The 25,661-nt window shown below is 53.7% G+C and overlaps 1 protein-coding gene across 3 annotated transcripts in view; it reads left to right on the top strand.

Moving 5' to 3' along the window:
* Positions 1–1,638: 1,638 nt before the first annotated feature.
* Positions 1,639–25,661, top strand: part of RNF40 (ring finger protein 40) — a 63,975-nt gene continuing 39,952 nt past the window's right edge. For all 3 annotated transcript variants that reach the window (XM_090130425.1, XM_090130423.1, XM_090130422.1), the window contains exons 1-8: positions 1,639–1,914; positions 6,385–6,552; positions 9,649–9,808; positions 11,426–11,680; positions 15,119–15,231; positions 18,346–18,492; positions 20,441–20,515; positions 24,053–24,172. In XM_090130425.1, the coding sequence (XP_089986551.1) occupies positions 1,777–1,914; positions 6,385–6,552; positions 9,649–9,808; positions 11,426–11,680; positions 15,119–15,231; positions 18,346–18,492; positions 20,441–20,515; positions 24,053–24,172 (1,176 nt within the window). In that variant the 5' untranslated portion in view covers positions 1,639–1,776. The remainder of the gene's footprint in view (positions 1,915–6,384; positions 6,553–9,648; positions 9,809–11,425; positions 11,681–15,118; positions 15,232–18,345; positions 18,493–20,440; positions 20,516–24,052; positions 24,173–25,661) is intronic.

Genomic DNA, 25,661 nt, shown 5'->3' with positions numbered 1-25,661 from the left:
TTTCCTGTAGGGCTGAATGAGTCTCTATGGGGTCGGGGGTGTCCTATGGGGCTGAAGGGGTCTCTATGGGTTTTCCTATGGGACTGAAGGGGTCTCTATGGGGTCGGCGGTGTTCCTATGGGGCTGAAGGGGTCTCTATGGGTTTTCCTATGGGGCTGAAGGGGTCTCTATGGGTTTTCCTATGGGGCTGAAGAGGTCTCTATGGGTTTTCCTATGGGGCTGACGGGGTCTCTATGGGTTTTTCTATAGGGCTGAAGGGGTCTCTTTGGGTTTTCCTATGGGGCTGAAGGGGTCTCTGGGTTTTCCTGTAGGGCTGAATGAGTCTCTATGGGGTCGGGGGTGTCCTATGGGGCTGAAGCAGTCTCTTTGGATTTTCCTATGGGGCTGAAGGGGTCTCTATGGGTTTTCCTATGGGGCTGAAGGGGTCTCTATGGGTTTTTCTATAGGGCTGAAGGGGTCTCTATGGGTTTTCCTATGGGGCTGAAGGGGTCTCTATGGGTTTTCCTATAGGGCTGAATGAGTCTCTATGGGGTCGGGGGTGTCCTATGGGGCTGAAGGGGTCTCTATGGGTTTTCCTATGGGACTGAAGGGGTCTCTATGGGTTTTCCTATAGGGCTGAATGAGTCTCTATGGGGTCGGCGGTGTTCCTATGGGGCTGAAGGGGTCTCTATGGGTTTTCCTATGGGGCTGAAGGGGTCTCTATGGGTTTTCCTATGGGGCTGAAGAGGTCTCTATGGGTTTTCCTATGGGGCTGAAGGGGTCTCTATGGGTTTTCCTATGGGGCTGAAGGGGTCTCTATGGGTTTTCCTATGGGGCTGAAGGGGTCTCTATGGGTTTTTCTATAGGGCTGAAGGGGTCTCTATGGGTTTTCCTATGGGGCTGAAGGGGTCTCTATGGGTTTTCCTATAGGGCTGAATGAGTCTCTATGGGGTCGGGGGTGTCCTATGGGGCTGAAGAGGTCTCTATGGGTTTTCCTATGGGACTGAAGGGGTCTCTATGGGGTCGGGGGTTTTCCTATGGGGCTGAAGGGGTCTCTATGGGTTTTCCTATGGGGCTGAAGGGGTGTCTATGGGTTTTCCTATGGGGCTGAAGGGGTCTCTTTGGATTTTCCTATGGGGCTGAAGGGGTCTCTATGGGTTTTTCTATAGGGCTGAAGGGGTCTCTATGGGTTTTCCTATGGGGCTGAAGGGGTCTCTATGGGGTCGGGGGTGTCCTGTGGGGCTGAAGAGGTCTCTATGGGTTTTCCTATGGGACTGAAGGGGTCTCTATGGCGTCGGGGGTGTTCCTATGGGGCTGAAGGGGTCTCTATGGGTTTTCCTATGGGGCTGAAGGGGTCTCTATGGGTTTTCCTATGGGGCTGAAGGGGTCTCTATGGGACTGAGAAGACCCTTCCATCCAGTAATCATCGCCCTTTTAAAATCCATGTGGTCCCCACTTAATTCCCCATCGCCGCTTTAAGAGCACCTCCTCCGCCCGTTCCCATGGAGACATCCGCGCATGCGCACAACAACAAAAACAGCGCAGTTCCGCTTTCCGCCAGAGCAGCGCATGCGCAGAACCCAACGGCCGCCCCACGCGCATGCGCAGTTCCGCTTTCTGCCAGAGCAGCGCATGCGCAGAACCCAACGGCCGCCCCCCGCGCATGCGCAGTGCCGCTCCCCGCGGCCCTGAGGCGCCGGGTTCTTTCTCTTCGCGCTCTCTCAAAACGCGATTATTTTTCCTACAAATAAAAAATTCCTCATTTTTCTCTTCAAAAAACCCCTTTCGGGAAGGGTGATGTCCGGCGCTGGAGCAAAGCGGGGACCGCCTGAAGGCGGAAGCGGCGGCGGCGCTGGGGCTCCACCAGAGAAGCGGCCCCCGCCCCCCCCCACCACCCTCATCGAACCGCTGCGCCTCGGCGGGATCTCGTCCACGGTGAGCAACCGATTTTTGGACATAAAGTATTTCTCCATCCCCCCCAACCCCGTTCTCGCCGGTTTTCTTTTTTTTCTTTTTTTTTTTTTTTGCCGTTCTGCGGCCTACTTCCGGTCTCAGCCGGAAGTGCGGCGCGGTGTCATGGCGGCGCCCTGAGGGGGAATGGCGGGCTTCGGTGGGGCGCCCCATTGAGCCCCATAGGGACCCCATAGAGACCGCAAAGAGATTCATAGGGACCCCATAGAGACCCATAGGGACCCATAGATCTCCTAGAGCCCTATAGAGCCCCATTGAGCCCCTTAGAGACCCATAAGAACCCCATAGTGACCCCAAAGAGACAAATAGGGACCCATAGAGACCCCATAGTGGCCCATAAAGATCCCGTAGAACCTCACTGAGCCCCATAGAGGCCCATAGAGACCCTAAACAGTCCCCATAGAGCCCCATTGAGCCCCATAGAGACCCATAGGAACCCGATAGTGACCCCATAGAGTCCAACAGGGACCCATAGTGACCCCATAGTGGCCCATAGAGACCCCATAGAGACTCCATAGAGACCCCATAGAGCCTCATAGGGACCCATAGAAACCCCATAGGGACCCCATAAAGCCCCATAGAGCCCCCATAAAGACCCCATAGAGTCCCTGTAGGGACACACAGAGACCCCATTGAGACCCAGCGAGCCCCATAGAGTCTCTTAGGGACCCATAGAGACCCCATAGTGGCCCATAAAGATCCCGTAGAACCTCACTGAGCCCCATAGAGACCCATAGAGGCCCATAGAGACCCTATACAGTCCCCATAGAGCCCCATTGAGCCCCATAGAGACCCATAGGAGCCCGATAGTGACCCCATAGAGACCAACAGGGACCCATAGTGACCCCATAGTGGCCCATAGAGACCCCATAGGCCCTCATTGAGCCCCATAGAGACCCATAAAGATCATATATAGTCCCCAAGGAGACCTTGTAGAGCCCCATAGAGCCCCCATAAAGACCTCATAGAGCCCCATAGGGACCCATAGAGACCCATAGAGACCCCGTAGAGACCCATAAAGCCCCATTGGGACCCATAGAGACCCCGTAGAGAACCATAGAGACCCTATTGACCCATAGAGACCCCGTAGAGCCCCAAAGAGCCCCGTAGGGACCCCATAGAGACCCCATTGACCCCCTAGAAACCCCATAGAGACTCATAGAGCCCCATAGAGACCCCATGGAGGCCCCATAGAGAACCAGGGAGACCACGTAGAGACCCCATAGACCCCATAGAGACCCCGTAGAGCCCCATAGCCACCCCATAGAGACCCCATAGAGACCCATAGAGCCCATAGAGCACCATCGAGACCCCATAGAGACCCTATAAAGACCCCATAGAGCCCCATAGAGACCCCATAGAGCACCATAGAGACCCCATAGAGCACCATAGAGACCCTATAAAGACCCTATAAAGACCCCATAGAGCCCCATTGAGCCCCATAGAGCACCATCGAGACCCCATAGAGCCCCATAGAGACGCATAGAGCCCCATAGAGACGCATAGAGCCCCATAGAGCACCATCGAGACCACATAGAGATCCTATAAAGACCCTATAAAGACCCCATTGAGCCCCATAGAGACCCCATAGAGCACCATAGAGACCCCATAGAGACCTCATAGAGACCCGTAGAGCCCCATTGAACCCCATAGAGCCCCATAGAGATGCATAGAGCCCCATAGAGCACCATCGAGACCCCATAGAGACCCTATAAAGACCCCATTGAGCCCCATAGAGCACCATAGAGACCCTATAAAGACCCTATAAAGACCCCATAGAGCCCCATTGAGCCCCATAGAGCACCATCGAGACCCCATAGAGCCCCATAGAGACGCATAGAGCCCCATAGAGCCCCATAGAGACGCATAGAGCCCCATAGAGCACCATCGAGACCACATAGAGACCCTATAAAGACCCTATAAAGACCCCATTGAGCCCCATAGAGACCCCATAGAGCACCATAGAGACCCCATAGAGACCCCATGGAGACCCATAGAGCCCCATTGAACCCCATAGAGCCCCATAGAGCCCCATAGAGACGCATAGAGCCCCATAGAGCACCATCGAGACCCCATAGAGACCCTATAAAGACCCTATAAAGACCCCATAGAGCCCCATTGAGCCCCATAGAGCACCATAGAGACCCCATAGAGACCCCATAGAGACCCATAGAGCCCCATTGAACCCCATAGAGCCCCATAGAGACGCATAGAGCCCCATAGAGCACCATCGAGACCCCATAGAGACCCCATAGAGACCCTATAAAGACCCCATAGAGCCCCATTGAGCCCCATAGAGCACCATAGAGACCCATAGAGCACCATAGAGACCCCATAGAGACCCATAGAGCCCCATTGAACCCCATAGAGCCCCATCGAGACCCCATAGAGCCCCATAGAGCACCATCGAGACCACATAGAGATCCTATAAAGACCCTATAAAGACCCCATTGAGCCCCATAGAGACCCCATAGAGCACCATAGAGACCCCATAGAGACCTCATAGAGACCCGTAGAGCCCCATTGAACCCCATAGAGCCCCATAGAGATGCATAGAGCCCCATAGAGCACCATCGAGACCCCATAGAGACCCTATAAAGACCCTATAAAGACCCCATAGAGCCCCATTGAGCCCCATAGAGCACCATAGAGACCCCATAGAGCACCATAGAGACCCCATAGAGACCCATAGAGACCCATTGAACCCCATAGAGCCCCATAGAGACGCATAGAGCACCATCAAGACCCCATAGAGACCCTATAAAGACCCTATAGAGCCCCATTGAGCCCCATAGAGCACCATAGAGACCCCATAGAGACCCCATAGAGACCCATAGAGCCCCATTGAACCCCATAGAGCCCCATAGAGACGCATAGAGCCCCATAGAGCACCATCGAGACCCCATAGAGACCCTATAAAGACCCTATAAAGACCCCATAGAGCCCCATTGAGCCCCATAGAGCACCATAGAGACCCCATAGAGACCCCATAGAGCACCATAGAGTCCCCATAGAGACCCATAGAGCCCCATTGAACCCCATAGAGCCCCATAGAGACGCATAGAGCCCCATAGAGTACCATCGAGACCCCATAGAGACCCTATAAAGACCCTATAAAGACCCCATAGAGCCCCTTTGAGCCCCATAGAGCACCATAGAGACCCCATAGAGCACCATAGAGACCCCATTGAACCCCACAGAGCCCCATAGAGACGCATAGAGCCCCATAGAGCACCATCGAGACCCCATAGAGACCCTATAAAGACCCTATAAAGACCCCATAGAGCCCCATTGAGCCCCATAGAGCACCATAGAGACCCCATAGAGACCCATAGAGACCCATTGAACCCCATAGAGCCCCATAGAGACGCATAGAGCCCCATAGAGCACCATAGAGACCCCATAGAGACCCTATAAAGACCCCATAGAGCCCCATTGAGCCCCATAGAGCACCATAGAGACCCATAGAGCACCATAGAGACCCCATAGAGACCCATAGAGCCCCATTGAACCCCATAGAGCCCCATAGAGACGCATAGAGCCCCATAGAGTACCATCGAGACCCCATAGAGACCCTATAAAGACCCTATAAAGACCCCATAGAGCCCCTTTGAGCCCCATAGAGCACCATAGAGACCCCATAGAGACCCATAGACCCCATTGAACCCCACAGAGCCCCATAGAGACGCATAGAGCCCCATAGAGCACCATCGAGACCCCATAGAGACCCTATAAAGACCCTATAAAGACCCCATAGAGCCCCATTGAGCCCCATAGAGCACCATAGAGACCCCATAGAGACCCATAGAGACCCATTGAACCCCATAGAGCCCCATAGAGACGCATAGAGCCCCATAGAGCACCATAGAGACCCCATAGAGACCCTATAAAGACCCCATAGAGCCCCATTGAGCCCCATAGAGCACCATAGAGACCCATAGAGCACCATAGAGACCCCATAGAGACCCATAGAGCCCCATTGAACCCCATAGAGCCCCATAGAGACGCATAGAGCCCCATAGAGTACCATCGAGACCCCATAGAGACCCTATAAAGACCCTATAAAGACCCCATAGAGCCCCATTGAGCCCCATAGAGCACCATAGAGACCCCATAGAGACCCATAGAGACCCATTGAACCCCATAGAGCCCCATAGAGACGCATAGAGCCCCATAGAGCACCATAGAGACCCCATAGAGACCTATAGAGCCCATAGAGCACCATAGAGCCCTGTAGAGACCCCTTAGGGACCCATAGAGCCCATAGAGACCTATAGAGACCTCATAGAGCCCCATAGAGACCCATAGAAACCCCATTGAGCCCCATAAAGACCCAAAGGCAACCAGGTCAACCCATGAGCCCCACAGCGACCCCAGAACCCCACAGCGAGCCTCACAGCCCCCCGTTTCCTCCCCCCTCTCCCCCCCGCATAGGAGGAGATGGACCTGAAGGTGCTGCAGTTCAAGAACAAGAAGCTGGCAGAGCGTTTGGAGCAGCGTCAGGCCGTGGAGGATGAGCTGAGGGAGAGAATTGAGAAGCTGGAGAAGCGTCAGGCCACGGATGATGCCACACTGCTGCTGGTCAACAGATACTGGGGGCAGGTGGGAGCCCGAAATCGTGACTGTTCTGACCCAAAATGCCAACATTACAGCCCAAAATGCCAATGTTCTGCCCCAAAAATTCATTATCGTGGCCTAAAAAACAACATTACAGCCCTGAGTCCCAGTGTTCTGCCCCAAAAATCAAATATGGTGGCTTAAAAACCAACATTATGGCCTGCAATCCCAATGTTCTGCCCCAAAAATCCAATGTGGTGGCATTAAATCCAACATTATGGCCCAGAATTTCAGTATTCTGCCCCCAAAATCCAATATTATGGCCTAAAATCCAATAATATGGCCTGAAATCCGAATGTTCTGCCCCAAAAATCCAATATCTTGGCCTAAAAATCAACATTATGACCCCAAATCCCAATGTTTTGACTCAAAATGTCAGTGCTGTGGCCTTAAAGCCAAACTTACGACTCCAAATCCGAATGTTCTGCCCCAAAAATCCAATATGGTGGCCTTAAATCCGCCATAATGGCCCAAAATCTCAGTATTCTGCCCCAAAAATCCAATATTATGGCCTTAAATCCAATCCTGTGACCTGAAATCCCAATGTTCTGCCCCAAAAATCCAATAATATGGCCTTAAATCCAATCCTGTGGCCTGAAATCCCAATGTTCTGCTCCAAAAATCGAATATGCTGGCTTTAAATCCAACATTAGTGCCCAAAATCTCAGTGTTCTGCCCCAAAAATCCAATATTATGGCCTTAAATCCAATACTATGGCCTGAAATTCCAATGTTCTGCCCCCAAAATCCAATACTATGGCCTTAAATCCAATCCTGTGGCCTGAAATCCCAATGTTCTGCCCCAAAAATCCAATACTATGGCCTTAAATCCAATCCTGTGGCCTGAAATCCCAATGTTCTGCCCCAAAAATCCAATAATATGGCCTTAAATCCAATCCTGTGGCCTGAAATCCCAAGGTTCTGCCCCAAAAATCCAATGTGATGGCCTTAAAACCAATATTATGGCCCAAAATCTCAGTATTCTGCCCCAAAACTCCAATATTATGGCCTTAAATCCAAAACAGTGACCTGAAATCCCAATGTTCTGCCCCAAAAATCTAATATGGTGGCCTAAAATCCCAACATTAGGGCCCGAAATCCCAACATTTTGACCCAAAAATCCAATGTTGTGGCCCGAAAGCTAACATCATGACCCCAAATCTCAGTGTTCTGCCCCAAAATCTCATCATGACCCCAAATCCCAAAATTCTGACCCAATATCAGCACATTTTGACCCCAAAACTCTTCTTTATGACCCAAACCCTAAAGTTCTGCCCCCAAATCTCTTCTTTATGCCCCCAAATCCCAAAGTTTTGCCCCAGAATCGCATTATTATGACCCAAAATCTCGAAGTTTTTGGCCCCAAATCCCAAAGTTCTGCCCCAAATCTCGTTTATGCCCCCAAATCCCCAAGTTCTGCCCCCAAATCAGCACGGTTTGACCCCAAATCCCAAAAGTTCTGACCTAAAATCACCACGTTTTGACCCCAAATCTCTTCTTTATGACCCCAAATCCCAAAGTTCTGCCCCCAAATCCCAAAGTTCTGCCCCAAATTCAGCCGTTTGACCCCAAATCCCAAAAGTTCTGAACCAAAATCAGCAGTTTGACCCCAAATCTCTTCTTTATGACCCCACATCCCAAAGTTCTGCCCCCAAATCCCAAAGTTCTGCCCCAAATTCAGCAGTTTGACCCCAAATCCCAAAGTTCTGACCCAAAATCATCACATTCTGCCCCCAAAATCTCTTCTTTATGACCCAAATCCCGAAGTTCTGCCCCCAAATCCCAAAGTTCTGCCCCAGAATCACATCATTACGACCCAAAATCCCGAAGTTTTCAGCCCGAAATCCCAAAGTTCGGCCCCAAAATCTCAAAGTTCTGACCCCAAATCAGCACATTTTGACCCCAAATCTCATCTTTATGACCCCAAATCCCAAAGTTCTGCCCCCAAATCAGCACAGTTTGACCCCAAATCCCAAAAGTTCTGACCCAAAATCACCACGTTTTGACCCCAAATCTCTTCTTTATGACCCCAAATCCCAAAGTTCTGCCCCCAAATCCCAAAGTTCTGCCCCAAAATCAGCAGTTTGACCCCAAATCTCTTCTTTATGACCCCAAATCCCAAAGTTCTGCCCCCAAATCCCAAAGTTCTGCCCCAAGTTCAGCAGTTTGACCCCAAATCCCAAAAGTTCTGACCCAAAATCACCACGTTTTGACCCCAAATCCCAAAGTTCTGCCCCAAAATCAGCACAGTTTGCCCCCAAATCCCAAAAGTTCTGACCCAAAATCACCACGTTTTGACCCCAAATCCCAAAGTTCTGCCCCAAATTCAGCAGTTTGACCCGAAATCCCAAAAGTTCTGACCCAAAATCACCACGTTTTGACCCCAAATCTCTTCTTTATGACCCCAAATCCCAAAGTTCTGCCCCCAAATCCCAAAGTTCTGCCCCAAGTTCAGCAGTTTGACCCCAAATCCCAAAAGTTCTGACCCAAAATCACCACGTTTTGTCCCCAAATCCCAAAGTTCTGCCCCAAAATCAGCACAGTTTGACCCCAAATCCCAAAAGTTCTGACCCAAAATCACCACGTTTTGACCCCAAATCTCTTCTTTATGACCCCAAATCCCAAAGTTCTGCCCCCAAATCCCAAAGTTCTGCCCCAAATTCAGCAGTTTGACCCCAAATCCCAAAAGTTCTGACCCAAAATCACCACGTTTTGACCCAAAATCTCTTCTTTATGACCCAAAATCCCAAACTTCTCTCCCAAAATCCCAAACTTCTGCCTCAAATCCCAAACTTCTGCCCCAAAATCAGCACATTCTGACCCCAAATCTCACCTTTATGCCCCCAAAATCGCCCCTTTTCACCCCAAAATCATTCCTCCCTTCCCATGCCGCCCCCCCCAACAGCCCCCCTCAAAAAATCCCCAAATCCACCCAAACCACCCCAAAATCTCTTCCAGATCCCCAAAAATCCCAACTATTCCCCCCCCCCCCCTATTAAAAATACTCCAAAAAAGGCTGGGGGGGGGTCCCAAAAAGTGCATTTTTCACCCCAAAATGTGCCCCCCCCCCCCCCCCCAAAAGCTGGATACGGAGGTTCAGGCTTTGCTGAGACGTTACCATGGGGAGGGGGCGACCCCCCCTGCCCCCCCCGAACCCCGAATGATGGATGGGGCCGAACCCCCCCAAAACGCAGCAGCTCCCCCCCCCCCGCCAGGAGACCCCGAAGGGGCTGAGAGGAGGGGTGAGTTTTTTTTTTGGGGGGGGGGGGGGGGGAGTTGGGGGGGGTCTATGGGGTGGGATTTGGGGTCTATGGGGGGGATTTGGGGTCTGGGGGGTGAGTTGGGGTCTGGGGGGGGGATTTGGGGTCTATGGGGTGAGTTGGGGTCTCTGGGCAGGGGATTTGGGGGGGCTGGGGGGTCTGTGGGGTGGGATTTAGGGTCTGTGGGGGGGCTGTGGGGGTCTGTGGGGTGGGATTTGGGGTCTGGGGGGTGAGTTGGGGTCTATGGGGGGGATTTGGGGTCTGGGGGGTGAGTTGGGGTCTCTGGGGGGGGATTTGGGGGGGCTGGGGGGTCTATGGAGTGGGATTTGGGGTGGCTGGGGGTCTATGGGGTGGGATTTGGGGTCTGTGGGGGGGGATTTGGGGTCTGGGGGGTGAGTTGGGGTCTGGGGGGGGGATTTGGGGTCTATGGGGTGAGTTGGGGTCTCTGGGCAGGGGATTTGGGGGGGCTGGGGGGTCTGTGGGGTGGGATTTAGGGTCTGTGGGGGGGGCTGTGGGGGTCTGTGGGGTGGGATTTGGGGTCTGGGGGGTGAGTTGGGGTCTATGGGGGGGATTTGGGGGGGCTGGGGGGTCTATGGGGTGGGATTTGGGGTCTGGGGGGTGAGTTGGGGTCTCTGGGCAGGGGATTTGGGGGGGCTGGGGGGTCTATGGGGTGGAATTTGGGGTCTATGGGGGGGGCTGTGGGGGTCTGTGGGGTTGGATTTGGGGTCTGGGGGGTGAGTTGGGGTCTATGGGGGGGATTTGGGGTCTGGGGGGTGAGTTGGGGTCTGTGGGGGGGGATTTGGGGTCTATGGGGTGAGTTGGGGTCTCTGTGGGGGGATTTGGGGGGGCTGGGGGGTCTATGGGGTGGGATTTGGGGTCTATGGGGGGGGCTGTGGGGGTCTGTGGGGTGGGATTTGGGGTCTGTGGGGTGAGTTGGGGTCTATGGGGTGGGATTCGGGGTCTCTGGGGGGTGAGTTGGGGTCTATGGGGGGGATTTGGGGTCTGGGGGGTGAGTTGGGGTCTATGGGGGGTGATTTGGGGGGCTGGGGGGTCTATGGGGTGAGTTGGGGTCTCTGGGGGGGGATTTGGGGGGGCAGGGGGGTCTATGGGGTGGGATTTGGGGTCTGTGGGGTGAGTTGGGGTCTATGGGGGGTGATTTGGGGGGCCTGGGGGGTCTATGGGGTGGGATTTGGTGTTTGGGGGGGGGGATTTGGGGTCTATGGGGTGAATTGGGGTCTGTGGGTGGGATTTGTGGTCTATGGGGCTCTATGGGTGCTATGGGGCGCTGTGGGGCACTGTGGGTGTTATGGGGCTCTATGAGGTGCTATGGGGCTCTGTGGGAGCTATGGGGTGCTGTGGGGCACTGTGGGTGCTATGGGGCTCTATGAGGTGCTATGGGGTTCTATGGGTTCTATGGGGCTCTATGGGTGCTACGGGGCACTATGGGTGCTATGGGGCTCTATGGGAGCTATGGGGTGCTGTGGGTCACTATGGGGCGCTATGGGTCGCTATGGGGCTGGGGTGGGGTCAGATCCTTTCCCCCCATCCCCACCCCCATGACTCCCCTCCCCCTTTTTTTCTCTCTCTCTCTCCATTCAGACCCCTGGGCCCCCCCTCCCCTCCCCCCACCCCCGATGGCTCCGCCCCTTCCGACCACGCCCCTCCTGGCCACGCCCCTTCCGGCCACGCCCCCTCTGTCCCTTTTAGGGGCGGGGGGAGGGGGAGGCGAGGAGGGGGAGGTGCGGCTGCGCCCCCTGCTGGCCTTCGCCCCCGCTGCAGTCGCCCGATTGCTGGAGGGTTTGGGGGGGGCCCAGCGGAGGGCGCACGAGGTGGGGGCCAGGCTGGCGGCCAGAGGTGGGTATTTGGGGGGGGGGGGGAGCAGGGGGGAGGTTTGGGGCGTCTTAAATGGGGCTGGGGGAGATGGGGGGGGGGGGGGGGGCCTAGTTGGTATGGGGTGATGGGGTTCTGTGGGTTGACCTGGCCGACATTTCTGTGTATTGATTCCCTATGGGTTGACCTGGCCAACTTTTCCATGTAATGATTCCCTATGGGTTGACCTGGCCGACATTTCTGTGTAATGATTTCCTATGGGTTGACCTGGCCGACATTTCTGTGTATTGATTCCCTATGGGTTGACCTGGCTGACATTTCTGTGCATTGATTCCCTATGGGTTGACCTGGCCAACTTTTCCATGTAATGATTCCCTATGGGTTGACCTGGCCGACATTTCTGTGTAATGATTCCCAACAGGTTGACCTGGCCAACATCTTCACATAATGATTTCCTATGGGTTGGCCTGGCCAACATCTCTGCAATCATTTCCTATGGGTTGACCTGGCTGACATTTCTGTGTATTGATTCCCTATGGGTTGACCTGGCCAACATTCCTGTGTAATGATTCCCTATGGGTTGACCTGGCCAACTTTTCCATGTAATGATTCCCTATGGGTTGACCTGGCCTGCATCTTTTTGTACAATTCCCTATGGGTTGACCTGGCCAACATTTCCATGTAGTGATTCCCTATGGGTTGACCTGGCCAACATCTCTGCAATTATTCCCTATGGGTTGACCTGGCTGACATTTCTGTTACTGATTTCCTGTGGGTTGACCTGGCCAACATTCCCATGTAATGATTCCCTATGGGTTGACCTGGCCGACATTTCCATGTAATGATTCCCAATGGGTTGACCTGGCCAACATCTCCATTGTTTCAATGATTCCCTATGGGCTGACCTGGCAAACATTCCTGTGTAATGATTCCCTATGGGTTGACCTGGCCAACATCTGTGTAATGATTCCCTATGGGTTGACCTGGCCAACATCTTTGTGTAATGATTCCCTATGGGTTGACCTGGCCAATATCTCCATGTAATGATTCCCTATGGGTTGACCTGGCCAGTATCTTTGTGTACAATTATTCCCTATGGGTTGACATGGCCAACATCTTCGCAATATGATTCCCTATGGGTTGACCTGGCCAACATTTCCATCCAATGATTCTCTATGGGTTGACCTGGCCAACATTTCCATGTAATGATTCCCTATGGGTTGACTTTGGGGTGAATGTTGGGGTTCACATTGGGGTGACAGTGGGGTCAACATGGGGGTTGACGTTGGGGTTAAGATTGGGGTTGACATTGGGTTGAATACTGGGGTTGACTTTGGGGTCAACGTTGGGATTAACTTTGGTTTTGACATTGGGGTTATGATTGGGGTCAACATTGGGGTTGACTTTGGGGTCAACATTGGGGTTAAGATTGGGGTTGACATTGGGGTTGACATTGGGGTGAACATTGGGGTTGACTTTGGGGTCAACGTTGGGGTTGACATTGGGGTTGACATTGGGGTGAACATTGGGATGAACATTGGGGTTGACTTTAGAGTGAACATTGGGGTTGACTTCGGGGTCAGTGTTGGGGTTGACATTGGGGTTAAGATTGGGGTTGACATTGGGGTTGACATTGGGGTTGACTTTGGGGTTAAGATTGGGGTTGAGATTGGGGTTGACATTGGGTTGAACATTGGGGTTGACTTTGGGGTGAATGTTGGGGTTGATTTTGGGGTGAACATTGGGGTTGACTTTGGGGTGAATGTTGGGGTTGACTTTGGGGTCAGTGTTGGGGTTGACATTAGGTTGAGCATTGGGGTTGATTTTGGGGTGAACATTGGGGTCAACATTGAGATCGACGTTGGGGTTGACTTTGGGGTTGGATTTGGGGTCGATGTTGGGGTTGACTTTGGGGTTAAGATTGGGGTTGACATTGGGGTTGACTTTGGGGTCAACATTGGGGTTGACTTTGGGGTTGACGTTGAGGTTGACTTTGGGGTGAATGTTGGGGTTGATTTTGGGGTGAATGTCGGGGTTAACTTAGGGGTGAACATTGGGGTTGACTTTGTGAATGTTGGGGTTGACATTGGGGTGAACATTGGGGTTGACTTTGGGGTGAATGTTGGGGTTGACTTTGGGGTGAAGATTGGGGTTGACTTTGGGGTGAACGTTGGGTTGATTTTGGGGTGAACATTGGGGTTGATTTTGGGGTGAACATCGGGGTCAACATTGAGATCGACGTTGGGGTTGACTTTGGGGTTGGATTTGGGGTCGATGTTGGGGTTGACTTTGGGGTTAAGATTGGGGTTGACATTGGGGTGAACATTGGGGTTGATTTTGGGGTTAAGATTGGGGTAGACGTTGGGGTTGACTTTGGGGTTGACGTTGGGGTTGACTTTGGGGTCAACATTGGGGTTGACTTTGGGGTTAAGATTGGGGTTGACATTGGGGTGAACATTGGGGTTGATTTTGGGGTTGACTTTGGGGTTAAGATTGGGGTTGACATTGGCGTGAACATTGGGGTTGACTTTGGGGTGAACATTGGGGTTGACTTCGGGGTCAATGTGGGGGTTGACATTGGGGTTAAGATTGGGGTTGACATTAGGTTGAGCATTGGGGTTGACATTGGGGTGAACATTGGGGTTGACTTTGGGGTGAATGTTGGGGTTGACTTTGGGGTGAATGTTGGGGTCAACATTGAGATCGACGTTGGGGTTGACTTTGGGGTTGGATTTGGGGTCGATGTTGGGGTTGACTTTGGGGTTAAGATTGGGGTTGACATTGGGGTGAGCATTGGGGTTGATTTTCGGGTTAAGATTGGGGTTGATATTGGGGTTGACTTTGCGGTTGACGTTGGGGTTGATGTTGGGGTTGACTTTGGGGTTGACTTTGGGGTTGACGTTGGGGTTGATGTTGGGGTGAATGTTGGGGTTGACTTTGGGGTGAACATTGGGGTTGACTTTGTGAATGTTGGGGTTGACATTGGGGTGAACATTGGAGTTGACTTTGGGGTGAACATTGGGGTTGACTTTGGGGTGAATGTTGGGGTTGACTTTGTGAATGTTGGGGTTGACTTTGGGGTGAACATTGGGGTTGATTTTGGGGTGAACATCGGGGTCAACATTGAGATCGACATTGGGGTTGACTTTGGGGTTGGATTTGGGGTCGATGTTGGGGTTGACTTTGGGGTTAAGATTGGGGTTGACATTGGGGTGAACATTGGGGTTGATTTTGGGGTTGACATTGGGGTTGACATTGGGGTGAGCATTGGGGTTGACTTTGGGGTTGACGTTGGGGTTGATGTTGGGGTGAATGTTGGGGTTGATTTTGGGGTGAACATTGAGGTCAACATTGAGATTGACGTTGGGGTTGACTTTGGGGTTGGATTTGGGATGCGGTCGGGGCCGAGGTTTGGGGTGAACATTGGGGTTGACTTTGGGGTGGTTGTGTCCCACCCCGTAGCGGAGCTGGGGGAGGCGGGCCGCGCGTTGCTGCGGGAGCTGCTGAGGGAGCACCGCCGGCTGCACGACGTGGTGCTGCAGCTGCACGACAAACACCACCGCGTCTCCATGGAGGTAAGGGGGGAGGCTGAGCATCCAAGGGTGGCCCCCTGTTCACCCCCCAACTCCTGGGGGGGGTCGGCTGGGATGTGGTGGGGGGAGGGGAGGTCGAGTCCTACTGGGTTGACCTGGCTGACGTTTCCATCTAATGATTCCCAATGGGTTGACCTGGCTGACATCTTTGTGTAATGATTCCCTATGGGTTGACCTGGCCAACATTTCCATGTAATGATTTCCTACGGGTTGACCTGGCCAAGATTTCCATGTAATGATTCCCTATGGGTTGACCTGGCCAACGTCTCCATGTAATGATTCCCTATGGGTTGACCTGGCTGACATCTTTCTGTGATGATTTCCTAAGGGTTGACCTGGCCAACATCTTCACATAATGTTTCCATATGGGTTGACCTGGCTGACATCTCCATGTAATGATTTCCTATGGGTTGACCTGGCCAACATCTCTGCAATGATTCCCTATGGGTTGACCTGGCTGACATCTCCATGTAATGATTCCCTATGGGTTGACCTGGCCAACGTCTCCATGTAATGATTCCCTATGGGTTGACCTGGCTGACATCTACATAATGATTCCCTATGGGTTGACCTGGCTGACATCTCCATATAATGATTTCCTATGGGTTGACCTGGCCAACAGCACCTTGAGGTGCCATCAACATTATCCCTATGGGGCACCCCACAAGTTGTCCCCGCCTTCTGACCCCACATTCACCCCTATGGGGCACCCCACAAGTTGTCCCCGCATTCTGACCCCACATTCACCCTTATGGGGCACCCCACAAGTTGTCCCTGCCTTCTGACCCCACATTCACCCCTATGGGGCACCCCACAAGTTGTCCCTGCCATCTGACCCCAAATTTACCCCTATGGGGCACCCTACAAGTTGTCCCCACCTTCTGAGCCCACATTCACCCCTATGGGGCACCCCACAAGTTGTCCCCGCCTTCTGACCCCACATTCACGCTATGGGGCACCCCACAAGTTTTCCCAGCCTGCTGACCCCAAATTTACCCATATGGGGCACCCCACAAGTTGTCCCCGCATTCTGACCCCACATTCACCCCTATGGGGCACCCCACAGGTTGTCCCCGCCTTCTGACCCCACATTTATCCCTATGGGGCACCCCACAAGTTGTCCCCACATTCTGACCCCACATTCACCCCTATGGGGCACCCCACAAGTTGTCCCACATTCTGACCCCACATTCACCCCTATGGGGCACCCCACAAGTTGTCCCACATTCTGACCCCACATTCACCCCTATGGGGCACCCCACAAGTTGTCCCCACATTCTGACCCCACATTCACCCCTATGGGGCACCCCACAAGTTGTCCCTGCCTTCTGACCCCACATTCACCCCTATGGGGCACCCCACAAGTTGTCCCCGCATTCTGACCCCACATTCACCCCTATGGGGCACCCCACAAGTTGTCCACGCATTCTGACCCCACATTTACCCCTATGGGGCACCCCACAAGTTGTCCCTGCCTTCTGACCCCACATTCACCCCTATGGGGCACCCCACAAGTTTTCCCAGCCTTCTGACCCCAAATTTACCCATATGGGGCACCCCACAAGTTGTCCCTGCCATCTGACCCCAAATTTACCCCTATGGGGCACCCCACAAGTTGTCCCCACATTCTGACCCCACATTCACCCCTATGGGGCACCCCACAAGTTGTCCCACATTCTGACCCCACATTCACCCCTATGGGGCACCCCACAAGTTGTCCCTGCCATCTGACCCCAAATTTACCCCTATGGGGCACCCTACAAGTTGTCCCCGCCTTCTGAGCCCACATTCACCCCTATGGGGCACCCCACAAGTTGTCCCCGCATCTGACCCCACATTCACCCCTATGGGGCACCCCACAAGTTGTCCCTGCCTTCTGACCCCACATTCACCCCTATGGGGCTCCCCACAAGTTGTCCCTGCCTTCTGACCCCACATTCACCCCTATGGGGCTCCCCACAAGTTGTCCCTGCCTTCTGACCCCACATTCACCCCTATGGGGCACCCCACAAGTCGTCCCCACATTCTGACCCCACATTTACCCCTATGGGGCACCCCACAAGTTGTCCCCACATTCTGACCCCACATTCACCCCTATGGGGCACCCCACAAGTTGTCCCCACATTCTGACCCCACATTCACCCCTATGGGGCACCCCACAAGTTGTCCCCACATTCTGACCCCACATTCACCCCTATGGGGCACCCCACAAGTTGTCCCTGCCTTCTGACCCCACATTCACCCCTATGGGGCACCCCACAAGTTGTCCCCACATTCTGACCCCCCATTCACCCCTATGGGGCACCCCACAAGTTGTCCCTGCATTCTGACCCCCCATTCACCCCTATGGGGCACCCCACAAGTTGTCCCTGCCTTCTGACCCCCCATTCACCCCTATGGGGCACCCCACAAGTTGTCCCACATTCTGACCCCACATTCACCCCTATGGGGCACCCCACAAGTTGTCCCTGCCTTCTGACCCCACATTCACCCTATGGGGCACCCCACAAGTTGTCCCTGCATTCTGACCCCCCATTCACCCCTATGGGGCACCCCACAAGTTGTCCCTGCCTTCTGACCCCCCATTCACCCCTATGGGGCACCCCACAAGTTGTCCCTGCCTTCTGACCCCACATTCACCCCTATGGGGCACCCCACAAGTTGTCCCACATTCTGACCCCACATTCACCCCTATGGGGCACCCCACAAGTTGTCCCTGCATTCTGACCCCCCATTCACCCCTATGGGGCACCCCACAAGTTGTCCCTGCCTTCTGACCCCCCATTCACCCCTATGGGGCACCCCACAAGTTGTCCCACATTCTGACCCCACATTCACCCCTATGGGGCACCCCACAAGTTGTCCCTGCCTTCTGACCCCACATTCACCCTATGGGGCACCCCACAAGTTGTCCCTGCATTCTGACCCCCCATTCACCCCTATGGGGCACCCCACAAGTTGTCCCTGCCTTCTGACCCCCCATTCACCCCTATGGGGCACCCCACAAGTTGTCCCTGCCTTCTGACCGCACATTCACCCTATGGGGCACCCCACAAGTTGTCCCCGCCTCCTGACCCCCCCGTTGCTGCCCCCCAGCTGGCCGAACTGCAGGACAAAGCCACGTCGGCTGAGACGAAGGTGTTGGAGATGGAGACCACGGTGGAAGGGCTGCAGTGGGACAGCTCCAAACTACGGAAGAGGGAAGGGCGCCTGGACCGGCACCTGGCCGAGGCGTTGGAACAGGTGAGGTCACGTGACCCCCATCACGTGACACCACCACCTGACCCCAATCACGTGATCCCGTGTTCCCCAACCCTGCCCACCCCCCGCCCTCCGACCCCACCCCCCACCTGCGAGGACCTTCCTGGTGTTGGACCCCATGTGACTCCAATCACGTGACCCCCCGATCACGTGATTCCCCCCAATCACGTGACATCATGACCCCCCCCCCCCCAGCTCCTCCCCTCCTCCACACCCCCTGCAGGGACCCTCAGCGTCTCCTCCTGGTGTTGGACCCCATGTGACCCCAGTCATGTGACCCCAGTCATGTGACCCCAATCATGTGACCCCTATCACATGACCCGACCATGTGACCCCATCACATGAGCCCCCCCCCCCCTCCATCCCAGGGAGCCTCGGTGTCCCCCACCAGTGTTGGACCCAATGTGACCCTAATCACGTGACACCATCACGTGACCCATCACCTGACCCCAATCACGTGATCCCGTGTTCCCCAACCCCACCCCCCACCTGCGAGGACCTTCCTGGTGTTGGACCCCATGTGACCCCAGTCACGTGACCCCCCCAAATCATATGCCCCCCCAATCACGTGACCCCCCAATCACGTGACTTCATGACCTCCAGCTCCTCCCCATAACGACCCTGTATGACCCTATATCGACCCTATAACGACCCCATAATGGCCCCATAACGACCCCATAGCGACCCCATAACAACCCCATATGACCCCATAGTAACCCCATAACGACCCTATATGACCCCATAGCGACCCCATAACGACCCCATACCAGCTCTATATGACCCTATATGACCCCATAACGACTCTGTATGACCCCATAATGCCCCCATAACGGCCCCATAACGACCCTATAATGACCCGATAACGACCCTATATGACCCCATAGCGACCCCATAACGACCCCATAACAGTTCTATATGACCCTATATGACCCCATAATGACTCTATATGACCCCATAACGGCCCCATAACGGCCCTATATGACCCCATGGTAACCCCATAACGACCCTATATGACCCCAGAGCGACCCCATAACGACCCCATAGCGACCCCATAACAGCACTATATGACCCTATATGACCCCATAACGACTCTGTATGACCCCATAATGCCCCCATAACGGCCCCATAACGACCCTATATGACCCCATAGTAACCCCATAACGACCCTATGTGACCCTATAGCGACCCCATAACGACCCCATAGCGACCCCATAACGACCCTATATGACCCCATGGTAACCCCATAACAACCCTATGTGACCCCATAACGACCCCATAACCGCTCTATATGACCCTATATGACCCCATAATGACTCTGTATGACCCCATAATGCCCCCATAACGGCCCCATAACGACCCTATAATGACCCCATAGCGACCCTATATGACCCCATAACGACCCTATAATGCCCCCATAATGCCCCCATAACGATCTTATATGACCCTATATCGACCCTATATCGACCCTATATGACCCCATAATGACCTTATGTGACCCCATAACGCCCCCATAACGACCTTATGTGACCCCATAACGACCCTATATGACCCCATATCGACCCTATAATGCCCCCATAATGCCCCCATAACGACCTTATATGACCCCATAACGACCCTATATGACCCCATAATGCCCCCATAACGACCCCATAATGACCCCATAACGACCCTATATGACCCCATAACGACCCTATAATGCCCCCATAATGCCCCCATAACAACCTTATATGACCCTATATCGACCCTATATGACCCCATAATGACCTTATGTGACCCCATAACGCCCCCATAACGACCTTATATGACCCCATAACGACCCTATATGACTCCATAATGCCCCCATAACAACCCCATAACGACCCTATATGACCCCATAACGACCCTATATGACCCCATAACGACCCCATAACGACCCTATAAATTCCCGCAGCTGACTTCGGGTTCCTACGGCTCCGGCAGCTCCGGGGGATTCCAGGGGGGTCAGATCACCCTGAGCATGCAGAAGGTCAGCGGGATTTATGGGATTTGGGGCACGTTTATGGGATTTCTGGGATATCTATGGGATTCTGGGGGAAATTCAATGGGATTTGGGGGAATTTCATGGGATTTGGGGGAGATGTATGGGATTTGGGGGGATTTAATGGGATGTGGGGGAATTTATGGGATTTGAGGGGATTTATGGGGACATTTATGGGATTTGGGGCACGTTTATGGGATTTCTGGGATATCTATGGGATTCTGGGGGAAATTCAATGGGATTTGGGGGAATTTCATGGGATTTGGGGGAGATGTATGGGATTTGGGGGGATTTAATGGGATGTGGGGGAATTTATGGGATTTGAGGGGATTTATGGGGACATTTATGGGATTTGGGGGGGATTTATGGGATTTCTGGGATATCTATGGGATTCTGGGGGAAATTCAATGGGATTTGGGGGAATTTCATGGGATTTGGGGGAGATGTATGGGATTTGGGGGGATTTAATGGGATTTGGGGGAATTTATGGGATTTGAGGGGATTTATGGGGACATTTATGGGATTTGTGGGGGATTTATGGGATTTCCAGGATATCTGTGGGATTCTGGGGGAAATTCAATGGGATTTGGGGGAATTTCATGGGATTTGGGGGAGATGTATGGGATTTAGGGGGATTTAATGGGATTTGGGGGAATTTATGGGATTTGAGGGGATTTATGGGGACATTTATGGGATTTGTGGGGGATTTATGGGATTTCCAGGATATCTGTGGGATTCTGGGGGAAATTCAATGGGATTTGGGGGAATTTCATGGGATTTGGGGGAGATGTATGGGATTTAGGGGGATTTAATGGGATGTGGGGGAATTTATGGGATTTGAGGGGATTTATGGGGACATTTATGGGATTTGTGGGGGATTTATGGGATTTCCAGGATATCTGTGGGATTCTGGGGGAAATTCAATGGGATTTGGGGGAATTTCATGGGATTTGGGGGAGATGTATGGGATTTGGGGGGATTTAATGGGATGTGGGGGAATTTATGGGATTTGAGGGGATTTATGGGGACATTTATGGGATTTGTGGGGGATTTATGGGATTTCCAGGATATCTGTGGGATTCTGGGGGAAATTCAATGGGATTTGGGGGAATTTCATGGGATTTGGGGGAGATGTATGGGATTTGGGGGGATTTAATGGGATTTGGGGGAATTTATGGGATTTGAGGCGATTTATGGGGACATTTATGGGATTTGGGGGGGATTTATGGGATTTCTGGGATATCTGTGGGATTCTGGGGGAAATTCAATGGGATTTGGGGGAATTTCATGGGATTTGGGGGAGATGTATGGGATTTCGGGGGATTTATGGGGAGATCTGTGGGGCTTGGGGGGGATTTATGGGATGTGGGGGGAATTTATGGGATTTGCGGGGATTTATGGAGACGTTTAGGGGATTTGGGGCACATTTATGGAATTGCTGGGATATCTATGGGATTTGGGGGGAAATTCAATGGGATTTGGGGGAATTTAATGGGATTTGGGGGAGATGTATGGGATTTGGGGGGATTTAATGGGATGTGGGGGAATTTATGGGATTTGAGGGGATTTATGGGGACATTTATGGGATTTGGGGGGGATTTATGGGATTTCTGGGATATCTATGGGATTCTGGGGGAAATTCAATGGGATTTGGGGGAATTTCATGGGATTTGGGGGAGATGTATGGGATTTGGGGGGATTTATGGGATGTGGGGGGGATTTATGGGATTTGGGGGGATTTATGGAGACATTTATGGGATTTGGGGCGCATTTATGGAATTGCTGGGATATCTATGGGATTCTGGGGGAAATTCAATGGGATTTGGGGGAATTTCATGGGATTTGGGGGAGATGTATGGGATTTAGGGGGATTTATGGGGAGATCTGTGGGGCTTGGGGGGGATTTATGGGATGTGGGGGGGATTTATGGGATTTGGGGGGATTTATGGAGACGTTTATGGGATTTGGGGCACATTTATGGAATTGCTGGGATATCTATGGGATTCTGGGGGAAATTCAATGGGATTTGGGGGAATTTCATGGGATTTGGGGGAGATGTATGGGATTTGGGGGGATTTAATGGGATGTGGGGGAATTTATGGGATTTGGGGGCATTTATGGGGACATTTAAAGGATTTGGGGGGCATTTATGGGATTGCTGGGATATCTATGGGATTTTGGGGCAAATTCAATGGGATTTTGGGGGGAATTTAATGGGATTTGGGGAAAATTCGGTTGGATATGGGGGAATTTATGGGATTTGAGGGGATTTATGGGAAGATTTATGGGATTTGGGGGGCTTTTACAGGATTTGGGGGGGATTTATGGGATTTCCGGGATATCTATGGGATTTGGGGGGAAATTCAATGGGATTTGGGGGAATTTATGGGATTTGAGGGGATTTATGGGAAGATGTATGGGATTTCGGATGGATTTATGGGATTTCCAGGATATTTATGGGATTTTGGGGGAACTCAATGGGATTTGGGGGGAATTCACTGGGATTTGGGGGGGAATTCACTGGGTTTTCATGGAAATTCAGTGGGATATCGGGGGAAATCATTGGCATTTGGGAGCTCTTCCATGGGATTTGGGGGGAATTCAATGGGATTTGGGGAAATTCAGTGGGATTTTGGGGGAATTCAATGGGATTTCATGGTCCTGGATGGGATTTTGGGGGAGTTCAATGGGATTTGGGGGGAATTCAGTGGGATCTGGGGGGAATTCAATGGGATTTCCTGGTCCTGGATGGGATTTGGGAGGAATTCAATGGGATTTGGGGGGAATTCAATGGGATTTGGGGGAATTCAGTGGGATTTGATGGAAATTCAATGGGATTTGGGGGAAATTAATGGGATTTGGCAGCTCTCCAATGGGATTTGGGGGAGATTTATGGGATTTGGCAGGAATTCAGTGGGATTTGGAGAGATTTATGGGATTTTGGGGGAATTCAATGGGATTTTGTGGGTCCTGGATGGGATTTGGGGGGAATTCAATGGGATTTTTTGGGGAATTCAATGGGATTTGGGGGGAATTCACTGGGATTTTGAAAGAATTCACTGGGATTTTATGGAAATTCAATGGGATTTGGGGGAAATTAATGCGATTTGGGAGCTCTTCAATGGGATTTGGGGGGAATTCAATGGGATTTGGGGGAATTCAGTGGGATTTTGGGGGAATTCAATGGGATTTCATGATCCTGGAAGGGATTTGGGGGGAATTCAATGGGATTTGGGGGGAATTCAGTGGGATCTGGGGGGAATTCAATGGGATTTCATGGTCCGGGATGGGATTTTGGGGGAATTCAGTGGGATTTGGGGGGAATTCAATGGGATTTCGGGGAATTCAATGGGATTTGATGGAAATTCAGTGGGATTTGGGGGAAATTAATGGGATTTGGCAGCTCTCCAATGGGATTTGAGGCCAGTTTTTGGGGGATTTGGGCCCACATGGGGGCTCTGGGGGGCGGGGAGACGGGGGGGAGGACACCCCAAAAATGGAGCCCCCCCCCAATTTGTCCCCCAGTTTGAGATGCTGAACGCGGAGCTGGAGGGGAACCAGGAGTTGGCCAACAGCCGGATGGCAGAGCTGGAGAAACTGCAGCAGGAATTGCAGCAGGCGGTCAGGGGGCACGAGAGGCTGAAGGTGGGGGGGGGATTTTGGGGAGGGGGAGTCGTGGGGGGGGAATATGGGGGGGCAGGGGGGCAGGGGGGGCATGGGGAGCAGAAGGTGGGGGGATATGGGGGGCTATGGGGGGGTAACAGGGGGTAAGTGGGGGGGAATGGGGGCCATGAGAGGCTGTAGGTGGGGGGGGATTTTGGGGAGGGGGTCGTGGGGGGGGGATATGGGGGGGCAGGGGGGGCAGGGGGAACATGAGAAGCTGAAGGTGGGGGGCTGTGGGGGGGGAAGGGGGGGAAGGTGGGTGGGTGGGGGGCACGAGAGGCTGAAGGTGGGGGGGATTTGGGGAGGGGGTCGTGGGGGGGGGATATGGGGGGGCAGGGGGGGCAGGGGGGGCATGAGAAGCTGAAGGTGGGGGGATATGGGGGGGGAAGGGGGGGAAGAGGGGGGGTGATGGGGGACACAAGAGGCTGAAGGTGGGGGGGGGATTTTGGGGAGGGGGGGGTCGTGGGGGGGGGATATGGGGGGGCAGGGGGAGCATGAGAAGCTGAAGGTGGGGGGCTATGGGGGGGGAAGGGGGGGGGATGGGGGGCACGAGAGGCTGAAGGTGGGGGGGATTTGGGGAGGGGGTCGTGGGGGGGGGATATGGGGGGTTGGGGGGGGCAGGGGGAGCAAGGGAAGATGAAAGTGGGGGGCTGTGAGGGGATATGGGGGGGTAAGGGGGGGGATGGGGGGCACGAGAGGCTGAAGGTGGGGGGGGATTTCGGGGAGGGGGCGTCGTGGGGGGGGATATGGGGGGGCAGGGGGGGCATGGGAAGCTGAAGGTGGAGGGCTGTGAGGGGATATGGGGGGGTAAGGGGGGGGGAATGGGGGCCATGAGAGGCTGTAGGTGGGAGGGGGATTTGGGGAGGGGGTCGTGGGGGGGGGATATGGGGGGTTTGGGGAGCATGAGAAGCTGAAGGTGGGGGGCTGTGGGGGGGGAAGGTGGGTGGGTGGGGGGCACGAGAGGCTGAAGGTGGGGGGGGATTTGGGGAGGGGGGGTCGTGGGGGGGGGATATGGGGGGGCAGGGGGGCAGGGGGAGCTGAAGGTGGGGGGCTGTGGGGGGGGAAGGTGGGGGGGTGGGGGGCACGAGAGGCTGAAGGTTGGGGGGATTTGGGGAGGGGGTCGTGGGGGGGGGATATGGGGGGCAGGGGGGGCAGGGGGAGCTGAAGGTGGGGGGCTGTGAGGGGATATGGGGGGGTAACAGGGGGTAAGTGGGGGGGAATGGGGGCCATGAGAGGCTGTAGGTGGGGGGGGGATTTGGGGAGGGGGTCGTGGGGGGGGGATATGGGGGGGCAGGGGGGGCAGGGGGAGCATGAGAAGCTGAAGGTGGGGGGCTGTGGGGGGGGAAGGGGGGGGAAGGTGGGTGGGTGGGGTGCACGAGAGGCTGAAGGTGGGGGGGATTTGGGGAGGGGGTCGTGGGGGGGGATATGGGGGGCAGGGGGAGCTGAAGGTGGGGGGCTGTGAGGGGATATG

The sequence above is a fragment of the Phasianus colchicus genome, chromosome 40 (genome assembly GCF_987193195.1).
Source record: "Phasianus colchicus chromosome 40, bPhaCol1.hap1.1, whole genome shotgun sequence".
In the NCBI taxonomy this organism is placed as follows: Eukaryota; Metazoa; Chordata; class Aves; order Galliformes; family Phasianidae; genus Phasianus; species Phasianus colchicus.
This window is presented reverse-complemented; position numbering and strand designations above follow the sequence as displayed.